Source organism: Delphinapterus leucas, chromosome 19 (assembly GCF_059928025.1).
Source record: "Delphinapterus leucas isolate spDelLeu-1000000601 "Yukka" chromosome 19, BTC_Dleu_Yukka2, whole genome shotgun sequence".
Taxonomy (NCBI): domain Eukaryota; kingdom Metazoa; phylum Chordata; class Mammalia; order Artiodactyla; family Monodontidae; genus Delphinapterus; species Delphinapterus leucas.
In genome coordinates this window covers 51382952-51402569 of record NC_143147.1, presented here as the reverse complement: position 1 = coordinate 51402569, position 19618 = coordinate 51382952, and the positions used below count along the sequence as shown (strand labels likewise).

The 19618-nt window shown below is 56.5% G+C and overlaps 2 protein-coding genes across 7 annotated transcripts; one reads left to right on the top strand and one right to left on the bottom strand.

The window, feature by feature from the left end:
• Positions 1 to 306: 306 nt before the first annotated feature.
• Positions 307 to 17090, top strand: PLEKHH3 (pleckstrin homology, MyTH4 and FERM domain containing H3). 6 transcript variants are annotated; one of them, XR_002642601.3, is made up of 13 exons: positions 307 to 966; positions 2973 to 3028; positions 3366 to 3445; positions 3544 to 3735; positions 3822 to 3979; positions 4091 to 4211; positions 4992 to 5298; positions 5865 to 6072; positions 6312 to 6448; positions 6744 to 6876; positions 7072 to 7505; positions 7809 to 8000; positions 8715 to 8818. XR_002642601.3 is itself a non-coding variant. In XM_022558004.2 (13 exons), exons 1-13 carry the CDS (start codon positions 805 to 807, stop codon positions 8886 to 8888), a joined length of 2370 nt encoding a protein of 789 aa, XP_022413712.1. In that variant the 5' UTR covers positions 315 to 804; the 3' UTR covers positions 8889 to 17088. The 6 variants fall into 6 exon arrangements, 5 of the variants coding, with proteins under 5 accessions (XP_089757424.1, XP_022413712.1, XP_022413711.1 ...); XM_022558004.2 differs by having other exon boundaries at positions 315 to 966; positions 6312 to 6439; positions 7072 to 7530; positions 8715 to 17088; XM_022558003.3 differs by having other exon boundaries at positions 315 to 966; positions 7072 to 7530; positions 8715 to 17088.
• On the bottom strand, positions 10005 to 15097 carry LOC111166370 (tubulin gamma-2 chain). The gene is made up of 11 exons (XM_022558005.3): positions 14792 to 15097; positions 14388 to 14500; positions 14016 to 14183; positions 13639 to 13707; positions 13220 to 13299; positions 12687 to 12813; positions 11576 to 11662; positions 11326 to 11475; positions 10757 to 10909; positions 10513 to 10674; positions 10005 to 10389 (listed from the first exon to the last, which is right to left on the bottom strand). The coding sequence occupies exons 1-11, from the start codon at positions 14838 to 14840 to the stop codon at positions 10192 to 10194; spliced, it is 1356 nt and encodes a 451-aa protein (XP_022413713.1). The 5' UTR covers positions 14841 to 15097; the 3' UTR covers positions 10005 to 10191.
• Positions 17091 to 19618: the final 2528 nt, after the last annotated feature.

Sequence of the window (19618 nt, the reverse complement as noted above, 5' to 3'; positions counted from 1 at the left end):
CGAGTGCTTTTAATTTGTTGGTTGGTGAGCCAAGAGTTAAAACAAGAGCTTGAAGGCGGGCTTCCGTGACGTCCCTAGCAGTCCGTGTCCGACCTCCGAAGCGGGGGCGTGGCTAACATCGCGTTGCCCCCTCCCTCCTTATTCCCCTGCCCCTCCCCGCTGTCACCAAGCCAGGGACACATGATGCAACCCGCCGCGGTTTCAGTAGCTTGATTGGTGGCCGCGCCCGGCGCCAGGCACAGGGATTGGGCAGAGGAGGCTGTGACGAAATCTGGACACAGCCCTGTAAAGAAGGGAGGAGAGAAAGAAGGGGGGGGGCCGAAGGGGAGGGGGTTGGGGAGGCGGGGTCCCGGCACTGTGCTCGCGCCCCTAGCGCGCCAGTCCCGGGGCTGCAGGGAGCGCAGCGCGCTCGGCCCGGGCCCCGGCCACCGGACGCCCTACCGGACACGACCCTCCCTGGAGCTTGGACAACTGCCCACCTCGGACACTGCACCGGACACTGCCCCCCACAGGGCTGGACACTACAACGGACACTACTTCCCAGCTCCGGACATTGCTCCCTCCTCCCCCACCCCCGCTTCCCCCCTCCCCCTCCGGGGGCCCAGACTCTGAGCCCCCCGCAGGCTCTAGCTAGCGACCCCTTGCACCCCAGAGCCAGACACTGCCTCCTCCCAGTCCCCCTCTCCCTTTTCCTCCTCCCTCCTCATCTTTCCCCCCGCTCGGGTCGGAGCCCCGCCAGTTTCTCCGACCCCCTGCAGCTCGGCCCCGGCTGCCCGCACCCCAATCCCCCGGCTGCTCGCCCGGATGCCTCTCCCCGGGGGATTGTGGTGGCTCCTCTGCTGCCGTCGAGGCTTTACTCTTCTGCACCGGGACTACGGGGACGGCGAGCTTAGCGGGGACGGGGACGAAGACGAGGACGAGGAGACCTTTGAGCTACGGACCCCGAGTCCAGCGGGCGGCGGGAGGGTAAGTCCCGGGGGGTTTGAAGCCTTGTCTCAATCCCTCTCACTACAACCGGCCGTCACGCCTGATCCTGCTCCAGACTCGAGCCAAACGCCGTGCTCTTGTGGACTGGGGACTCGGGAGACGTTTTTGCCTGGGGGCCAGAAGCCCCCGAGAGCTCAAGCAGCAGCCCGCCTCGGGATGTGCCTGTGGGCCTCGCGCAGCACGCTGGGCGCTGTCCACCTGCTGGGGGCCCTGAGGCAGGGGAGGCGTCACGCCTGGCCCGACCTGGCCCAGCCTCTCCCTTCCCCGCTGGGCCCGCGTCCCATCCCGTCTCCTTCCGCCTCCGCCAGCGCCGAGGAATGTGGCGAGGCCGGCTGGGCGGCTCGGACACCTGGGTCCGCTCCGCTTCCAATTCATGAGCACTGAGCGCTGGGGCCAGATGCGGGAGTTCCCGCCGCGGGGATCTGGGCAAGGGGAAGCAGGCATCCTCAGACTGGGGTCCGTGGCGGGGACCCCATGGAGAGGGAGCTGGGGGCCACAACTCTCCGAGGACCCCTCATCATTACCCTGACACTCAGGGCCTCCCTGGTGAGGCTCCTGGGGAATCCCTGAGGGAATGGTGAGGGACACTCGGCTCCCGGGTTTTGTCGAATCTCCCCGTGGCGAAACTGAGGCTCTATTGGTGTGGGAGACCATCATCCCCTGACGTCCCCTCTCTGATGCCCCTGCACGCCAGCAAGCAAACTTCGGGCAACCAGACTCGCGTGTGCTGTGGCCTGGGTCAGGCTCCCTTCCCCCGCTCAGGGGTCCCCAGCAGGCCCGGTGGCTCAGTGCCCGGGTGGGGCGGGCTGCGCCGCTGGGGCCGGCGCCAGCACCTGGCGGAGGCGGAGGGCGGATAAATATAGAGGGGGGGCGGGGAGGGAGGGAATCAGGGGACTGCGATTAGGGGAGTTGGTCTAAGAGAGGGGTCAGCACCTGCCCTTATGGTGGTGTGGCTGAGAGCCCCTCTCAGACCCTCCAGAAGATAAGAGGATCTGCGCCCCCGAAGGCACAGGACCCAGGCGTCCCCAAGGTTCCAGCCTGAGCAGGGTCGGCTTTGTGAACCACTGCCATTGCCTCCCTCATGCTCCACCTCCACCACCGCCCCCCTCCTCGGAGCTTGGGGACAGGTGTCCCTGGCCCCCTTCCCCCACCTCCCCCTCCTGACTTTAGCTGCCTGGATGCAATGGGACCATGGCACAGTTCCCGCCTGACTTGGCTCCTGGCAGGGTTTTAGGCCTTTCTTAGACCCCAGTCTACAGTAGAAGTTCCAGGGCACAGGGAGTGTGGTAGGGGGAGGGCAAAATCCTGGACTGTACCTCCCATGGAGAGTATTCTTCAGCCTGGCCTGAGCCCCAGCAAAAGGACAGGGTCTTTACTTCCTACTGAGTTTCAGGGGTCCCTGTGGGAGGGTATAAGAAGCTCTTGGAGAAAGCCCTATACCGAAAGGGTCCCTCTTCCCTTCATTCACCTCCGTGCCTACTGCCTGCCTGCCAGCCTGAACGCCCGCCAGCCAATGAAGGGAGATGAGGAGGAGGGGGTGACTTCGACTGCCAGAGCAAGAAAGGACTTCATCCACCTCTCCCTCTTCACAGATCGGGAAACTAAGGCCCGAAGACTCGAAGGGGCTTGCCAGGGTTCCTCAGCAAGTTTGTAGATCCGAGTTAGCGGTTGAGCCGGTATTAGAACCCAGGCCTCCTGACTCTCTGCCCAGTGCTTTTTCTCCTCTACCCCAACACCTGATTGCCTCTTTAAAGAATCACAGCGACCAGGCAAGAGTCTTGGCTTTTTAGCTTGGGCTATTCTGTAGAGACTGGTGGAAGGGGCTAGCCCAGTGGCTTCAGCTCGCTCGGTCACAGTCACAGTCACAGTCACCATCCCACTCCTTGATTCCCCAATCCTCTGAGCAGCACTGTCCTGGGCCAGAAGCTACTGGCATCCTGCGAGGAGGGTTCTTAGCCTGAGGGCTGCCCTGCCTGTTTCCCCAGGGCCCCCTGGATGTGACGCTGACTCAGCCTGTGAGGAGCGGTCCAGTCTCAGACAGGTGAACTCAGCCCCTGCGTCCCATGGTCTGGGACCCCCATGTTCACCGGCTTCCCTCCCGCGGTTGTGCAATAAGGGAAAGGCCTTACGCCGGACGCTGTGGTTTGGCCGGGGTCCCGGGGGGCGGTCCGGCTGGGGGCGCGGGGAGGAAAGGGGGGGTCCAGGCTATTTCTGGTGCGAGGTCAGAACGGCCCAGCAGTTCCCACAGCCTGGGGGAGGGGTGCCCAGCCCGGGGAGTAGGCACCCCTCGCTGTCTGGGGAGCCCATAGAGAGGAGCCTCCTGGAGGCGGGGTGCAGGACCGGCAGGCTTGCCCAACCCTCGCTCCCTTCTTGCCCAGGCTGCAAAGCTGGGAGGAGACACGGAGCCTCATCCCGGAGAAGGGGCCGTCAGAAGACGACCCAGACGTCGTCGTGAAAGGTGGGGATCCACCTCATGCGCTCTAGAGGCCCCAGTCCCAATCCTCCACGGGATAATGTCTTCTCCTGCCGATCCCCTTTCCCTCTTTCTCCCCGCAGGTTGGCTGTACCGCGAGCCCCGCGGAGGAGGGGCGCGGCCCTGGTTGCCCCCGCGCCGAGCCTGGTTCGTGCTCACCCGGGACTCCTTGGACCAGTTCAGCAGCAGCGGGAAGGGGGCGCGGCGCCTCGGGAGCCTCGTGCTCACCAGCCTGTGCTCGGTGACCGGCCCTGAGCGCAGGCCCAAGGAGACCGGTGAGACCTTATGGGGATTCTCCTACCTCCCTAGGTAGCTGCCCCAGCCAGCCCTGATTGACCTCCGCGGCCTCTCTTTCCCCCAGGTCTGTGGTCAGTGACCGTGTCTGGCCGGAAGCATAGCGTCCGGCTCTGCTCGCCCCGCCAGGCTGAGGCAGAGCGCTGGGGGGTGGCGCTGCGCGAAGTGATAGCCTCCAAGGCGCCGCTGGAGACCCCCACCCAGCTGCTGCTCAGGGACATTCAGGTGCGAGGGAGGGAACTCCATGGACAAAGAGGAGGGTGGTGGACCCATAAACTTTCTGGGTTCATGGTGAGCCCCCTTCTCCATCACTTTGATCATTTCCATGGCCTCTAGGAGAGTTATGGGGACCCGGAAGCTGTGGCCCTTATTTACAGACGGAACCCAATTCTGAGGCACACTAGTGGGGCCCTGTATGCCCCACTCCTGCCCCTGCCCTACGGAGTCAGTGCCCCAGGTGAGTGGTGCCATGGCCCAAGTCCCTTGGGTGGGGAATCTGAATGCCTCACCTGATAGGGATCTAGGAGTCCTCAGGGGGCCAACCCAGCCCCTCAGTTTTCAAAGGATGAAGATGAAACCAGAAGCTGAGCAGACTGGTACCCAAGGTAGAGGGGGAGGAAAGCCAGCACAGAAAGTAAAGGCTCCCTTTGACCACCTTCTCTGGATCTCATTCTGACTACTGATGTTCCTTCATGAGTTTCTTACACCCTCTATTTTGTTATTTCATTATACTCTCAACACCATGGCATACTGCCTTTACAAGTGGTGGAAAAGCCACCACCTTGGGAGAATGTGCTGACCTCATCTAGTTATACTTCTCCCCAAAAGGGAATAGTGACAGGCCCAGGTCCTCAAGCTAGAGGATTAAGGGGAGCTGGGAGAAGAACCCTGGTTTTCTGACTCGCGGTCCAACCTGTTTTCTGGCCCATGGTGATAGCTGTCAGTACCCAATTGCAGAATCTGAAGGTTGACCCTGTGTCCTTATAGTCCATCCATCCAACTCAAAGTGCAGCCTTAGGGGATCTGGAGGGGGAGATTCCCGGGAGGCAGGGGTTGAATTTGGCTCTGTGGGGACGATTGCTTTCCCTTCACTCTTCCTGTCCTTCGCACTCTCCCCTCCTTGCCACCCCTGTCCCCTTACACTCCCTCTGACCTTCCCCTGGTTCACGCCTTCCTCCCAGGGCCCAGCTCTGTGTCCCCTCTCCAAGCCGTCCCTCCGCCCCCGCCGTCCCCGCAGGTCCGGGCTACGCTCCCTTGCGCGAGGAGGCGGTGCGGCTGTTCCTGGCGCTGCAGGCCCTGGAGGGGGCGCGGCGCCCCGGGCCCCTGATGCAGGGTGTGCTCCAGACCTGCCGGGACCTGCCCGCGCTCCGAGATGAGCTCTTCCTGCAGCTGGCTAAGCAGACCTCGGGCCCCGCAGGCCCCCCCGGGCCTCCAGCTACCCAAGACCCCGCGGCCCTGCGGTACTGGCAGCTCCTCACTTGCATGAGCTGTACCTTCCGGCCTGGTGGACCTGTACGGGGGCACCTCCTGGGGCACCTGGAGAGGTGAGAGGGGAGGCGTGGGGGTAAGGCCAAGGCAAGGGAGCTAAGGGGCTGGAAAAGAATGGCAGGTCTTTCCAAAGAGTTTGGCAGATGGAGAACTTGGACCCAGACAAGGGAAGGGACTTGCCCCAAGGTCAGGGCTCTGCTAACACGCATAGTGGGAATTACAAGATCATACACCGCTTGCGGGCGGGGGAATTACAAAAAGCCTCCGCGGAATTATTAAAAGGCTGTTTTTCTCGGAGCTGATGCAGTCCAGCGCCAGGGCTTTTAGGTTGGAAAGAGGAATGCGGCTGGAGTTTGGATTTCAACCCGAAGGAGGATCATGGAAACTTTGGGAAGTGGGAGGAGGCAGTAAGGAGAAAGCTGCCAGGGGCCTTAGAAAGTAATTCTGCTCCATACAGAGCATCAGGGTAGATTCAGAAGAGCTGGCCGCGCTGCCTTCAAGGAACTTAGAGTTGGAGGGGAGGGAATCGGCGAGGCGAAATAAACTATAAAGTAAGAAGGCAATAGGGTGGAGGTGAAGGAAAGCCCTTGGAGCACTGACTCTCCAGTTCTCCCTAACCCAGGACTGAGCAGGCGCTTCCGGACTCGGAACTGGCGGAATATGCGCGCTTCATACGAAAAGCGCTGGGCCGGACGCGCGGCCGGGAGCTGGTGCCCTCGCTGGCAGAGATTTCCGCGCTGAGCCGACGGCAGGAGTTGTTGTGCACCGTGCACTGTCCGGGGGCTGGTGCCTGCCCCGTGGCCATAGACTCCCACACCACGGCGGGAGAGGTAAGACCACAGAGAAAACCCCTGAAACCTCAACCTTCCTCCCAGCTTCCCATGCCTGGCTCTCCTGGTGCCTGGGCCCTAGGGTTTGCCCGAGTCTGAGAGTCATCAGTTGGGTAACGGCTGTGTGTGGCGGGACTAAGAGACCTGAAAGACCCCTCCAGTTGGACCCCTCCAGAAGTACTGGCAAGACCCCTGCGCGGTCTGGGTCTGACTTTCCTCTTATGTTCTCACCCCTCCAGGTTGCTCGAGAGCTGGTGGGGCGGCTGGGCTTGACCCGGAGCCGCAATGCATTCGCGCTGTACGAGCAGCGAGGGGCCCAGGAGCGAGCCCTGGCCGGGGGGACTCTCGTGGCCGACGTGCTCACCAGGTTTGAGAAGTAAATGTCCAGCCCCAGCCCTGCTCTCCGTTAGCCCATTCGCCTCTCGGCTTCGGTCAATCCCTAAGCAAACGTTTACCGAGCGCCTGCCGCTTGCCCGGCACAGTCATTTCACTGGTTCATGAACAGATGGATTCTTGTCCGCTGGCGGTTTGCAGTCTGGCTTCAAGGCTTGCCTCCTCTGTCCATTCCGCCCGGGCCCCGCCCCAAACATCTGGCCCCGCCTTTTTCCCCTGGGCCCGCGCTTTGGGGGCCCCTGCTTCCCGGACACATCGCGGCCTTCTTTATTCTGCAGCTTGGCGGCGGAGGAAGCCGGGCTGGAGGACCCGCCGGACTCCGGATGGAGACTGTGTCTGCGTCTTCACGGACCTCTGCACCCTGAGGGACTGTCCCCAGACGGTCACGAACTGCCCTTCCTCTTTGAGCAGGTGAGGATCTCTGGCATTCACGCCCAGCGAAGACCCGCGAGCCTGAACCCCTCCGTTTCTGGGCCATCGCATTTCGTCGTTATGGCAACCCCGGGGGAGGCGGTGCTCGAACCCAGACCTCAGGTGCCACACCCCTAGGTGTCTTCGAGACGGTACCCCGCCGCTCCCGCGCTGATGACCCCTGCCTCCCCGTAGGCTCAAGCTCTGCTGCTGCGCGGCCGGCCGGCCCCGCCCGACGACACGCTGCGCGCCCAGGCGGCGCTGCGCCTGCGGAGCCTGCACCGAGACTTCTCCTCGCGGGCGCCTCTGCCGCGCCTGGACCGCTTGCTGCCCACCCCGGCCCCGCCGCGTGAAGACCCTCTCCGCCCGGTGCCCAGGCCTCCCCGCTCCGCCGCCCTGCTGGCCGGGGCAATCTGGAGTCCGGCCCTGGCCAAGAGGCGGGCGGAGCGGGCCCGGCGCGGCGGGGCCGGCCGCACGGCGGGAAGCGTGGCCCGCGAGGGAGGAGGTGGCGCCGGCACAGCGGCTGCTGTGCTGGGAGGCTGGAAGCGGCTACGGGGCATGGGCCGAGCTGAGGCCATGGCTGCCTACCTGGCTCTGGCGGCGCAGTGTCCAGGGTTCGGCGCTGCTCGGTATGACGTTCTGGAGCTGAGCACGGTGAGGGGGAGAAGGGAGAGGGGGACTCTGGCGGCCCGAGCCCCACACCTTTGCCCCAGAGCCACAGGCCCCCACTGTGGGTCACTTCACTCCCTACACCCAGCACAGCTGCCCATTCTCAAACCCCAGGAGTCACTGGCCCTGGGGCCCTCACCTCTGTGGAGCTGTGGATTATAGGGGGGAACCAGGAAACTTCTTGCTCACAGCCATCTCCCCACACCAAAAATAATGCTGCAGGGTCCCCTCCTTCCACCCTGACTCTGCCCGTCTGTCCGCAGGAGCCTGGTGGGGGCGCTCCACAGAAGCTATGCCTGGGCCTGGGAGCCAAGGCCATGTCCCTCTCCCGACCGGGTGAGACACAGCCCGTTCACAGTGTCAGCTATGGCCGTGTGGCCGCCTGCCAACTAATGGGCCCCCACACCCTGGCATTGAGGGTGGGAGAGAGCCAGCTCCTCCTGCAGAGTCCCCAGGTGAGTGGGAAGAGGGTGTAGAAGGAGGAAGGAAGGGAAAGGATGTCAAGAAACATTTATTAAGCATTGAGCATGGGCCAGGTACAGCTCTAGACCCCGGGGATCCAACAGTGATCAAAGACAAACTAAAGGAGCTTACATCAGAGCCAGCGATCAGACACTAAAGGAATCAAAGACCTTTTTTCTTTTTTTTTTTTTCTAATTTTTTTGGCCACACCAGGCGGCACGTGGGATCTTAGTTCCCTGACCAGGGATGGAACCCATGCCCCCTGCAGTGGAAGTGTGGAGTCCCAACCACTGGACCCCAGGGAAGTCCCCTCAAAGACTATTTAAGACAGTGACAAATGCTACGCAGGAAAGGGTAGTGAGACAGGAAGTGATTGGAGGGGGCCATCGCATTAGGTAGGACGGTCAGGAAAAGGTACGCAACAACAGTGACACTTAAGCTAGCCAAAGGAAGACCTGGGGGCACAGCATTCCAGGTAGAGGGACTTGCAAGTGCAAAGGCCCTGAGTTGAGAATAACCTTAGGATATTATAGGAGCAGAAAGAAGCAAGTGTGGTCGGCACATTGTGAGTGAGGGAGAGCGATGATGAGGAAGGAAAGATTGTAGGGGGCAGCTCATGTAAGGCCTTGGGAAGGAGCCTGGGTGGAGGTTAAGAAAAAGGAGAACCCAGTGGCCCCTTGTGTACTCTGACCTCTGTCCTCCCTTAGGTGGAAGAGATCATGCAGCTGGTGAATGCCTACTTGGCCAACCCCTCCCCTGAGAGGCCCAGCAGTAGTCCTCCTCCATGCCAAGACCTGCCAGACACCTCCCCTCCCAGCCAGCACCCGGGCCTGGACGAGCCCCAGGGACAGTCTGGCTGTTTGGGGCAGCTGCAGGACTGAGCTTGCCAAGAGGTCACGACCTCCCTCTTGCCTCCATCCTGGACTTGGACTGCTCTGCGATTTCAGGGAACCATGGACCCTTTTGGCCCTGCAGGGACAGGGCACACCCCACACCCAAGGGCTGCAATGGGTGCAGACAATTTTCTAGTTTGTTTCTTAATTTATTTGTAGAAGAGAAGACACACACACAAAAATTCCTTATTTACACAAACCCTTGCTGCTGTGGGAGTGTTGTCAGTGGGACAAGTTGGAGCCCCAGGGCTCAGAGCTCCACCTCCGGGGATGCCCACACTCTGGGCTTTTACCAGCACTGAGGGGAGTCTGAACACCGCAGGGCTCCACCCTCCGTGACCTTCTGGACTTAACCTCCTCCTGGCCCGTATGCTGCCCTAGGGTGGTGGTGGGGGGGCAGGCAAGAGGACAGTTTTGGAAGCTGGCAATCACCCTTCTTCCACCGAGTGGCATAGGGGTGGCCTCTTGGCATCCCTGAGGCCCGAGGACAGTGAGTCATCAGGACTGGCACTACCCAGTCCTACCCTGGTGTCCAGCTTCTGGGTCTTGGTTGGGTCCATCTTTAATGTTCCCACTGCTTTGGGACTGGAACAGAAGAAGCTTGGGGCAGGATCAGACCCAAGAACTTCTCTGGCACAGATAAAGAATTTATCAGGATGGGCTCAGCCCTACTTTTATCAGATTGGGCTGAATTAGATCGACTCCTGAGGACCTAATCACCTTGTGCCTGGGAATACAGTCTTGGCTTTCCTGACCCGCTCAGAATGCTGCAGGCTGTCCTTCAGTAGCCTCTACAACCTCTGCCCTGAGTGGAGGAGGCTGGGGCTCTATGGGCAATATTGATCCACCCTGGGGCAGGAGCTTAGGCACTGAGGAGACGGCAGGCAGCAGTAATCCTCTATAGTCTTGAGAGTAGGACTGGCTCCAGAGCAGCTTGGTTCTAGGTAAGGGATGCTCATGGAAACAGTGGACACACAAAGACCGGGACTCAGCTAGAGCAGGCAGAGGCCACCCTACCGACATATGCCTGGGAACTGTGGGGCACCATGGAGATACTTTTATCGTCCCCCATATTCACAGACCAAGGCCCGACTATACTCACAATGCAGCTTTATTACTTTATTAGAACTAAATAAGCATATCAAGGGTCAGGCATGGAAGGGAGGGAGCAGGGCCAACTCCTGGGCCGAAGAAGAACCTAGAAAGGTTGTTGGTGAGGGGAATTTGGACCAGAGGGACCAGGCATGATGGGGGCTGTGCTTACTGTCCAGCGGGTGCAGTGGGGAGGAATTCACTGCTCCTGGGTGCCCCAGGAGATGTAGTCTGGCCGCGTGGCTGCATGGTACTCATCAATGAGCTCCTGCACGACTTCCCTGGACCTGTCCAGCTCGTCAAAGTTCTCCTTGAAGATGTCCTCCTTGCGGAACTGCTCCAGGAAGGCCTCCCGCTTCCGCAGCTTGTCATACTGCTGGCAGGAACTTTCAAAGAGCTGCAAGAGATGGAAATCTCCAGGAGCCAGTGCAAGATAAGGGGTTGGAATGGATCTGGGGGAGAATGAGGAAGGTGGCTAGTAGAAGAGAGTGGCCAAAGAAGACCAGGAGGCTAGGCTCACCGAGGAGATGCTGGTGTGGTTGGCCATCATGAGCCCGCTGACCCTGTGGGCAGAAGGCAGGTAGGGCGACTTCCTGGACAGGGCCACCTGGATGCTGGCTGGGCCCCAGGGGATGAAGTTGGCCAACTTCCGTTCCCGGATCCTCTGCAGGCTCTTGTGGACCTGGGGTGGGCACAGGAGTGGTGGTGGTAGCCTCTCCTCTACCCTGTGGGCTCTGGGGGTAGAACGAAGGGGCCTCACCTACCTGGGTGGGGTCCACCTCCCCCTGGATGATGTTGAGGATGGCGATGTAGCAGTGGTTGGTCTGGCGATCCCGGCCCGTGGACACCATCACGTTCTTGGGCTGCAGGAGCCTCCTCATGACATCCAGGACCGTGGTCTTCCTCACGCTGGCCACCTGAGGGGACAGTGGCCACAGGGCAGGCCAGCACTCAGGGCACAGTCGAGAAACGCATGGACAGAGAGCAGTAGGCAACACACGTCCCCATCAGACTCGGGGTAGTTTGGCCTCTGTGGGGAGTGTCCTTAGATTCAGGTCCACACTGAGCCTCTGCTGTGGGATCAGGGATCTCAGTCCTCCCGAGCTCAGCAAACTCATGCCCTTGTGCAGGAGCATCAGCAGACCCCGTACAGCCTGGGCCCTGCAGGGAGCCACAGGCAGAGGGAAGAGGAGAGCAAGTCAGCCAGGAGGTCGCCCAGCCTGTGCCAGTCCCTGAGCGCAGGGCCTCTGGGGGCTGCACGGGGCGGCTCCGGGTGCAGCAGGGAAAAGAGAAAGGCAAGTCAGGGCCTGCTGGGCCTGCGGGCTGCTCTTACCGACTGGTCCGTGGTGAGGGGTGTGTAGCCGGTCATGAGGAAGTGGAGCCGTGGTGTGGGAATGAGCGAGGCGATGAGGCCGATGAGGTCGTTGTTCATGTAGCCGGGGTAGCGCAGGGTGGTGGTGCTGGCCGACATGATGGTGGACACCTGGGGACAGGGGTGCTGTGTCAAGGGCCTTGTCCTGGGAGGCCTCCCTTCCCCCGATGGCGGGGTTCCAGTCCAAAAGAGTCTAGGAGTGAGGGCTCACCAGCTGGTTGATCTGAGAGAAGGATGGGTTCTGGATATGCAGGCGGTCTGTGGCGATCCGGTTCAGGGCTGTGTTGTCCAGCACCACCTGGGGGGACAGAAGAGGGTCACGGCACCTTTTTGAGGAGAAAGGGGGCAGAGAAATAAGTTATTTGCTTAGTGCCCCTCTAAACTCCAAAACTAGGAAGAAGTCCAAAACTAGGAAGTAGGTGTGCTAATTTAAAGGGCAAGTACTGTCTCTGGGGCATCAGGAGACACGTTTCTACCACCCAGTGCATTAAACAAATATTTACTTGTCCAACATGTGCCAGGCATGGTGCCTAGAGAAACTATGGAGAGTAAAACAGGCATGGTCTTCCCCCTCACCACATCTACAGTCTAGAGGAGGGAGACCGACATTAAATATAAAACAACAGAAAAGTATAGTTATAGCCTGAAATATGCACAAAGGAGTTTGACCTTGTCTGGGTGGTCAGGGAAGGTTTTGCTAAGAAAGTGACCCTTGGGCTGAGAATGTAAGCATGAGTAGGCATTAAACAGGCTAAGTGGAGCGGCTTCCCTGGTTGCGCAGTGGTCAAGAATCCGCCTGCCAATGCAGGAGACAAAGGTTCGAGCCCTGGTCCGGGAAGATCCCACATGCCGTGGAACGACTAAGCCCGTGAGCCACAGCTACAGAGCCTGCGTGCCACAACTACTAAAGCTCGCGCGCCTAGAGCCTGTGCTCTGCAACAAGAGAAGCCACCGCAATGAGAAGCCCGCACACCACAACAAAGAGTAGACCCGCTCGCTGCAACTTGAGAAAGCCCATGCGCAGCAATGAAGACTCAACGCAGCCAAAAATAAAATAAATTAGTTAATTAATTAAAAAAAGAAAAACAGGCTAAGTGGAGACACGTGGGGTGGGGGCGTGTTATTCACTTTGCTGAGAGTCTTGCTGCCTAAAGGGACTATAAGAAACTTGGGATCAGGTCCTTATTTCATAATTTGGTCCACCAGGTATGGCTTTGTTGGTCCTCTGTTCTCTGGGCAAGGGCTTGGGAAGGGCAGGGTGTAGATGTCTCTCTGGTTTGGGGAGGTCGACCAAAGCCCCCACTCCCTCCTCGCATGCTCACCACACAGTCTGCGTTCTGGGTCAGCCTTTTGAGCGTGAGCAGTGAGTTGTAGGGCTGGACCACCACATCACTCATCTCATCCTGGTTGGGAAACACTGAGTATGTCTGCACCAGCTTCTTGGGGTACCTGGGGGTAAGGAGGAGGGAAAGAGGAAGGTGACATAGTGAATTGGAAGGACTCTCATCACTGCCCATCTCTATCTTCTCTAGGGATAACAGGGGCCATTCCTTTCCAAGTGCCACCAACGTCTTATACAAAAGGGGTGAGGGCAGAACTGAGTCTTCAGAGCCCAGAAGCCAAAAAAGATAAGCCTAAAGCATCAAACCTCGTAGGTCCCCTTCTCCCCCTAGGCAAACCCCCCACCTGGGAGTTACTGCTTCCAAGATGTTCCCTGGGTGGCCAGGCTCTGTTCCTACCTATGACTCAAAGGTGGTAGTGGCAGGCCTTCCAGTCGGAAAGAAAAAAGCGATAAAAAGGAAAGACATTACCCAGGGAAACAGGGCTAATGCCCTCTCCCCAAACACAGGCTTACCTGTCATTCAGTCGCTCTAAGAGGTAGGAACCCAGGCCAGAACCGGTGCCCCCAGCGATGGAATGACACAGCACGAAGCCCTGCAAGGGAGGGATGGAGAGGCAGTCTCCAGGGATCTGGCAGAGAGGCTTCAGGCTTGTGTCATTCCCCATTCCCAACACGCTAATGTGTCAAGGCTTCCTCTATGTCCATCCAGACTGAGGCTCCTTGAGAAGGAAGGAGCTGATGCCATCCAGATTGGGATCTCCTTGAGGACAAGGACTGTACCTTATTTACCTCACTATCTCACATCTGATACTCAATGGAAGAATTTTGAATTGAATTGCCCCCATCACACATCTGATCAGGCTACCTCCTGACCTTTCCCCAGCACTTTTCAGCTTCCTCCCCACCCCCACCCCCCAGGGGGGCAGCCTCACCTCTAGGCTGTCACTTCCATCTGCTTCTCGGTCTATGATGTCAAAGATGTCTTCATGGATTTTCTCACCCTGTATAGAGACATGAGGAGGGAGGACGAGGATGAAGTTTCTGGAGAGCATCTCTTTTCAGCACCAATAATTCTACTGTCGGACACTGCTGCCACCTCAAACAGAGGGCTATGTCCCTCCCCCCAGAAATGCTACTTTGCAAATGGTTTGCACAAAGTTTGCATCAACCTCTCTCTGGCTGTCCCTCTTATCAGGGTAATCCCCTTGTCTCTTATTTATTGTCAGTGTGGTCAAATTCCCAGACTGCTTGTGCCTGCTTTGCCCCAGGAAGGGAACATCAAGAATCTCTGGGATGGCCACCTGGATACCTGGGAGAATCCGCTGGCCCAGTTGTTGCCAGCTCCTCCTCCATGCTCTGACAGGTAGATGTTCTCTGGGTTGTAGAGCTTGGCATAGGGGGAATTGAGGATGGAATGGATCACCCGCGGCTCCAGGTCCAGCAGCACCGCCCTGGGGATGTAGTGCTCGTCGTCCGCCTGTCAAGGGGAGTCCAGGATCGGGCCCAATAAGCTCGGGCCCACCCACTCCTCCAGTCCTCCCAACTCTGGCTCCTGCCTGCCCTCCCTCTTCAAGCCAGCCGCCCTGGCTCCTCTGCCCAGCGGGGTTCCAGTACCAAGCCACTGCCCTTCCCTTCAGGCCCCCTGGGCCACTACCGGCCCTGGCCAAGTCGCTGGGGGCACCTGGTAGAAAAAGACGTCCTTGCGGTCAGTGCCTTCGGTGGCGAACTCCTCCACGATGCCCTCGGGGCTGATACCATGCTCGGCGCACAGCTGTTTCCAGAACTCGAACCCAACTGGGGGGAGAGGAGAGACGCCTGGATCTGCTAGAGCCGTAAGGCCTCAGGAGCCCAGGGTGAGGCTCAGAGGCTGTCACTCTCAGAGGGTGGGCCCAAGAGTCTGGGAGCCGTGACAGCCGGGGGCTGGAGGCAGGGCTCTCGGTCTGGGGTCCGGGGCTTGGTTCATCATGCGCAGTAGGGCAGGGGGTTCATGGAAGGGAAAGCGGGGGCTGGAGGATGCGAAGCACTCGGGTGGGACCCGAAGGGGCAGAACCGGAGACTGGCTGGGCCCGGCGATCGTTCGCTCACTCTGGTTGCCGCACTGGCCCAGTTGCAGGGTGATGATCTCCCGGGGCATTGCTTTTCAGACGAGGGCGCGCCAGCCCGTCCGGGCCCAGCGGGAGTCACGGCAGGGACTAATGCCTGGCAGCTGGACGCGCAGGACGTGGGGAGCGCGCGCTCTCTTCGGCTTTTGACGCGGATGCTCAGTCTGCGCGTGTGCAGTGCGGGCCTCCCCTCGGCCGGCGGCCGCGGAGCCCAACCTGGGCATCTTCTCCCCCGCAGCAGTTGCAGCTGGAATTCCGCACAGGCGCAGAGTGAGGCCACGCCCCTCCTGCCCACCCACCCCAGCTCCGCGTCTGCGTAGTGAGACTTGCCAGGCCGCGGGGTAGCGACTGAGTGTGGGGGAGGGGAGGGGAGGGGAGGGCGATTCAGGTGTCTGGAATCAGCCGCGCTTCACAGGTAGGTGAGTGGTTCTGCCCGCTCTGCTCGGTAGAGGGGCTGGATTCAAGCCAATTTTCTTCTTTTAAATTTCTATTTTTAAATTAAATGTACCTAACAAAATTTACCATTTTAACCATTTTAAACTGCAATTCTGTGGGATTAAGTACATACACATTCTGCAACTGTCACCACCATTCATCTCCAGAACTGTCACCTTCCCAAGCTGAAACGGTACCCCTTGAACAGTAACCCCGCCCCCATCGCCACTCTACTTTCTGTCTCTATGAATTTGACTACTCTAAATAACTCATATAAGTGGAATCACACCGTTTTGTCCTTTTGTGTCTGTCTAATTTCATTTAGCATAATGTCATCAAGGTTAGTCCATGTTACAGAATATATCAGAATTTTATTCCTTGTTAAGGCTGTATAATATTCTGTTGTATGCATATACCACATTTTGTGTTTAATCCATCCATCCATGGACACTGGAGTTGCTTCCACCTATTAGCTATTGTGAATAATGCTGCTATGAACATGGGTGTACAAATATCTGTTTGACTGCCTACTTTCAATTCTTCTGGGTATATGCCCAGAAGCGGAATTGCTGGATCATAGGATAATTCTGTGTTTACTTTTTTTGAGGAATTGCCATACCATTTTCCACAGTGGGTGCACCATTTTACATTCCCACCAGCAATGCACAAGAGTTCCAAATTCTCCACATCCTTGCCAACACTTGTTACTTAAAAGAGAAAAAAGTAGACATCTTAATGAATGTGAAGTGGTATCTCATTGCGGTTTCTATTTTATTTTAAATTTTAAAAAAATGTTAAACATACAAGCATGATTTTGTATTTTTACTATATATAGTTTTGTTTTGAAATTTTACATAAATGGTATCAGAGTGTGATATCCTTTTGTAACCTGGTTTATTTCACCCTACATTAGATTTTGTGATTTAGCCATGTTGACACATGTAGATTTATCTCATTCCTTTTAACTGCTTCAAAGTATTTCATTGGATGAATAAAGCCGGTCTATTCTATTTCCACCCAGGGCCAGTTAGATCGTCTCCACTATCCTCTCTTACATCAAGTGAGTACAGGACTCGTCCACTTGTGAACGTGAAGGAAAATATCTCTACCAAGGAGACAGCAGCTTCAACTTTACAAGCTTTGGCATATTTTTTCCTAGATGGTTGTACCAACTTACACTTTTACTAGCAACATAATTCTCATTTCTCTATACTCAGTTCCACACGGGTTATCAGATCTTAATTTTTGTCAATCCCACAGATGCTCGATGGGATCTCATGGTTGTAACTTCCAGTTATGATCACAAGTAAAGTTGATTCCATTTTCTTTTGTAACTGACCTTCTGGAATTGCCTGTTCATTTCCTTTGCCCATGTTTTTTTTCTGTTGAGCTGTTTCTCTTAGACATTTTAAGATATTCTACGAATTTCTTCTCGGTTGTATGGGTTGCAAATATTATGGGGTCTATGGCTTGTCTTTACACTTTGCGCGTGATGTCTTTTGCCTTAGAGACGATTTTCATTTTAATGTAGACAAAGTTATCCATCTCTTCATTTACATTTTGCACGTTTTAGACCTTGTTAAAGGAACTGTCCCTTCTCCCACTATTATAAAGCTGTCCTTCTGTGTTTTCTTCCCAAAGCCCCACAGTAGTTTTGCTTGTTTCCTGTAGGTCTTTAGTGCATCTGGAACTTATTTGGAGGCCTGCTGTAAGATAGGGATCTACTTTATCTTTTCCATATGGATGGCCAATTGTCTCTGAACCAATTATGGCAGCGTCGGCGCAGTCCGCCCTCACCCCCACCCCAAACTTCCAAGCACCCGCTCCGACCTGGGCCGGCTTCTGGCCGCTCTTCCGCTCAGTTGGGCTGTCGGTCTGTCCCCTTCTGGCGAGCTTTCTCTGGGAGCCGTTGCAGAGGCGCTGGTGAAAGCACCACGGCCAAGAGTCATGCTCAGACGAGGTGGTTTTTTTTTTTGGTTTCTTTGTTGTTGTTGTTGTTTTCTCTCTCTCTCTTTTTTCAAAAGAGAACTCGGCCGCCTTCCAGCTCCGGCCGCCAAGAATCTTCAGGGCTTCTTTAGAAGGCTCTGGCTCGCCCCCGCCTGCCCCCTCCCGGGCTCAGTTTCCCTCCCCTCACCCCACCGGGCCTCCCCGCCCGCTCCCTCCAGCTCCCGCCGGGCTGTCGGAAGAGCTCGAGCGACCTCCTGGAGGATCTGCAGCCCAGCCTTTTCAGGGAGGATCTGGCCGCTCCCTTTGAAGTTTGAGGGTGGGGTCGGAGCTCCTCCTTCAGCCCCGTAGCTACCCTCCCCCGACAGATCCGCTCCTTGGGGCTGCCTGTCTTCAGAGGCTTAGCCAGGCCCCTCTCCGAGTCTGCCCAGGTGAAGTGGAAGGCTTCTGAGGTGGGAGTGAACTTGTCAGCCCTCCCCTCCTTGTGGCTCTGGAACGGCTGTTTGCTTCCTTTAAAATAATAAGCTGAAAGCAGTTTATGAACACTTGTGAAACGCGAGACTTTAATTTCAGCCTTTTTTGGATTAATAACAGTGCCTTGCTCCTCCTTCTAGTCTCCCAGAAGTGGGAAAGCTTCCTTCAAATCTTAGTTTATAGGCAAACAGGTTAGAACGTGTGAATTTCTCTGAGTTGGAGAAGTTGCAGTGTAAGTTTTCTCTAAGAAGCCATCTCTGACAAGCTAGAGGCTCCTCCAAGTCTGTAGACATGGGTTGGAAACTGAGGTGCTTGTGTACATTAGCAGAGCTGAACATAAATCCTCCCAGTTATTAGCAGGCTGTGCTTTCCATTTCTGCTGAGAACGGACCTGGCTATCTGGGTTAAATGAGACGATGCATGCGCACTTAGCACAGTGCCTGACATAGTCAATGCTCAACAAATATTAGCAGTTTCAGATCTGACTTCTGTTGAGGTTGAACAGAAGGCCCAGGTTCATGGTCCTTCTCATAGTGTCTCAGGTTCATTACCCATGGCTTGATTATTGAGTGTTGAGTTTAATTTGCTTGGCTCCATATTCTCTGATCCAGGTTATGATAATGTAATGGGGATGTGACATTCCTTTGTCTGAGGCCTTGGTTTGTGTCTGATAATAAATGTAGCATTTGTCAACTAACAAGTTTGTATATGTCCTAAGCATTTATTGAACATTCCAGGTTGAATAAGACATAATTTTGACTTTTTTTTTTTTGCCTCACCTTGCGACATGAGGGATCTTAGTTCTACAACCAGGGATTGAACCTGGGCCCTCGGCAGTGAAAGCACGGGGTCCTAACCACTGGACCCCAGGGAATTCCCAATAAGACATTATTTTGAATGCACCTTCGTCTCTGGCCTTTCCTGGATGCCTGGCCCGCAGTATGCCAGGAGCATGGGTATCTTGGGAAGTAAGGAGGCAGAGGTGTGAGGTTTGGAAATGAGGGTGTGTCTCAGGGGCTGGGAGATTTCGGGTCTTGAGACTGGGATCCTAGGACCCCAGGGACTTTAACTTTCAAAACGAAGCCAAGGAAAATAATTAAACAATGAAGGCAGAGAGCTGAAGCTCTTTCTGTGAAAGGAGTTGTGATAAATTCATATTTGGTTATGAAATAGAATAAAACTGGCTATTTTGTTCTGTATCGTTTTCTCAAGGAATAGGGAAAAGAAAATAAGCCTGAAGGTCATCCTATTTGCCAATTATTTGCTCATTCTTTTATTATGCGCCTATACTACGCAGGGCACGCTAATATGAACTGGGGAAATAGAGGTAACAGACCTAAGCACTCATGAACTTGTGGAGGAGATAAACTCACAGCAAGGTTGATATGTAGACAGTGCAGAGTTGGGGGCTTAACTTGAGGGTAGAGGCAGGGAGAGGCCAGAGAACTGGTGAAGACTTTTTGGAGGAGGTGGTACCTGGCCTATCTTGAATGTCTGGTAGGAATTAGGCAGGTGGAGAAAGTGGGGGTGGGGGAGTGGGGGGTGGATACAAATCAATAAGAAGAAAACAAACACTCAGAAAAAAATGGATGAAAGGAATAGATGGTTCATGATAAGTAAAAAATATATAAAAAGATGCTCAGTCTCACTACTAGTCAGAAAAACACACATTTAGGGACTTCCCTGGTGGCACATTGGTTAAGAATCCTCCCTGGTCCGGGGAGGGTCCGGGAAGATCCCACATGCCGCAGAGCAACTAAGCCCATGCGCCACAACTACTGAGCCTATGCTCTAGAGCCCGCGAGCCACAACTACTGAGCCCACGCATTGCAACTACTGAAGCCCACGTGCCTAGAGCCCGTGCTCTGCAACAAGAGAAGCCACCGTAATGAGAAGCCCGCGCACCGCAACGAAGAGTAGCCCCCACTCGCTGCAACTAGAGAAAGCCTGCATGCAG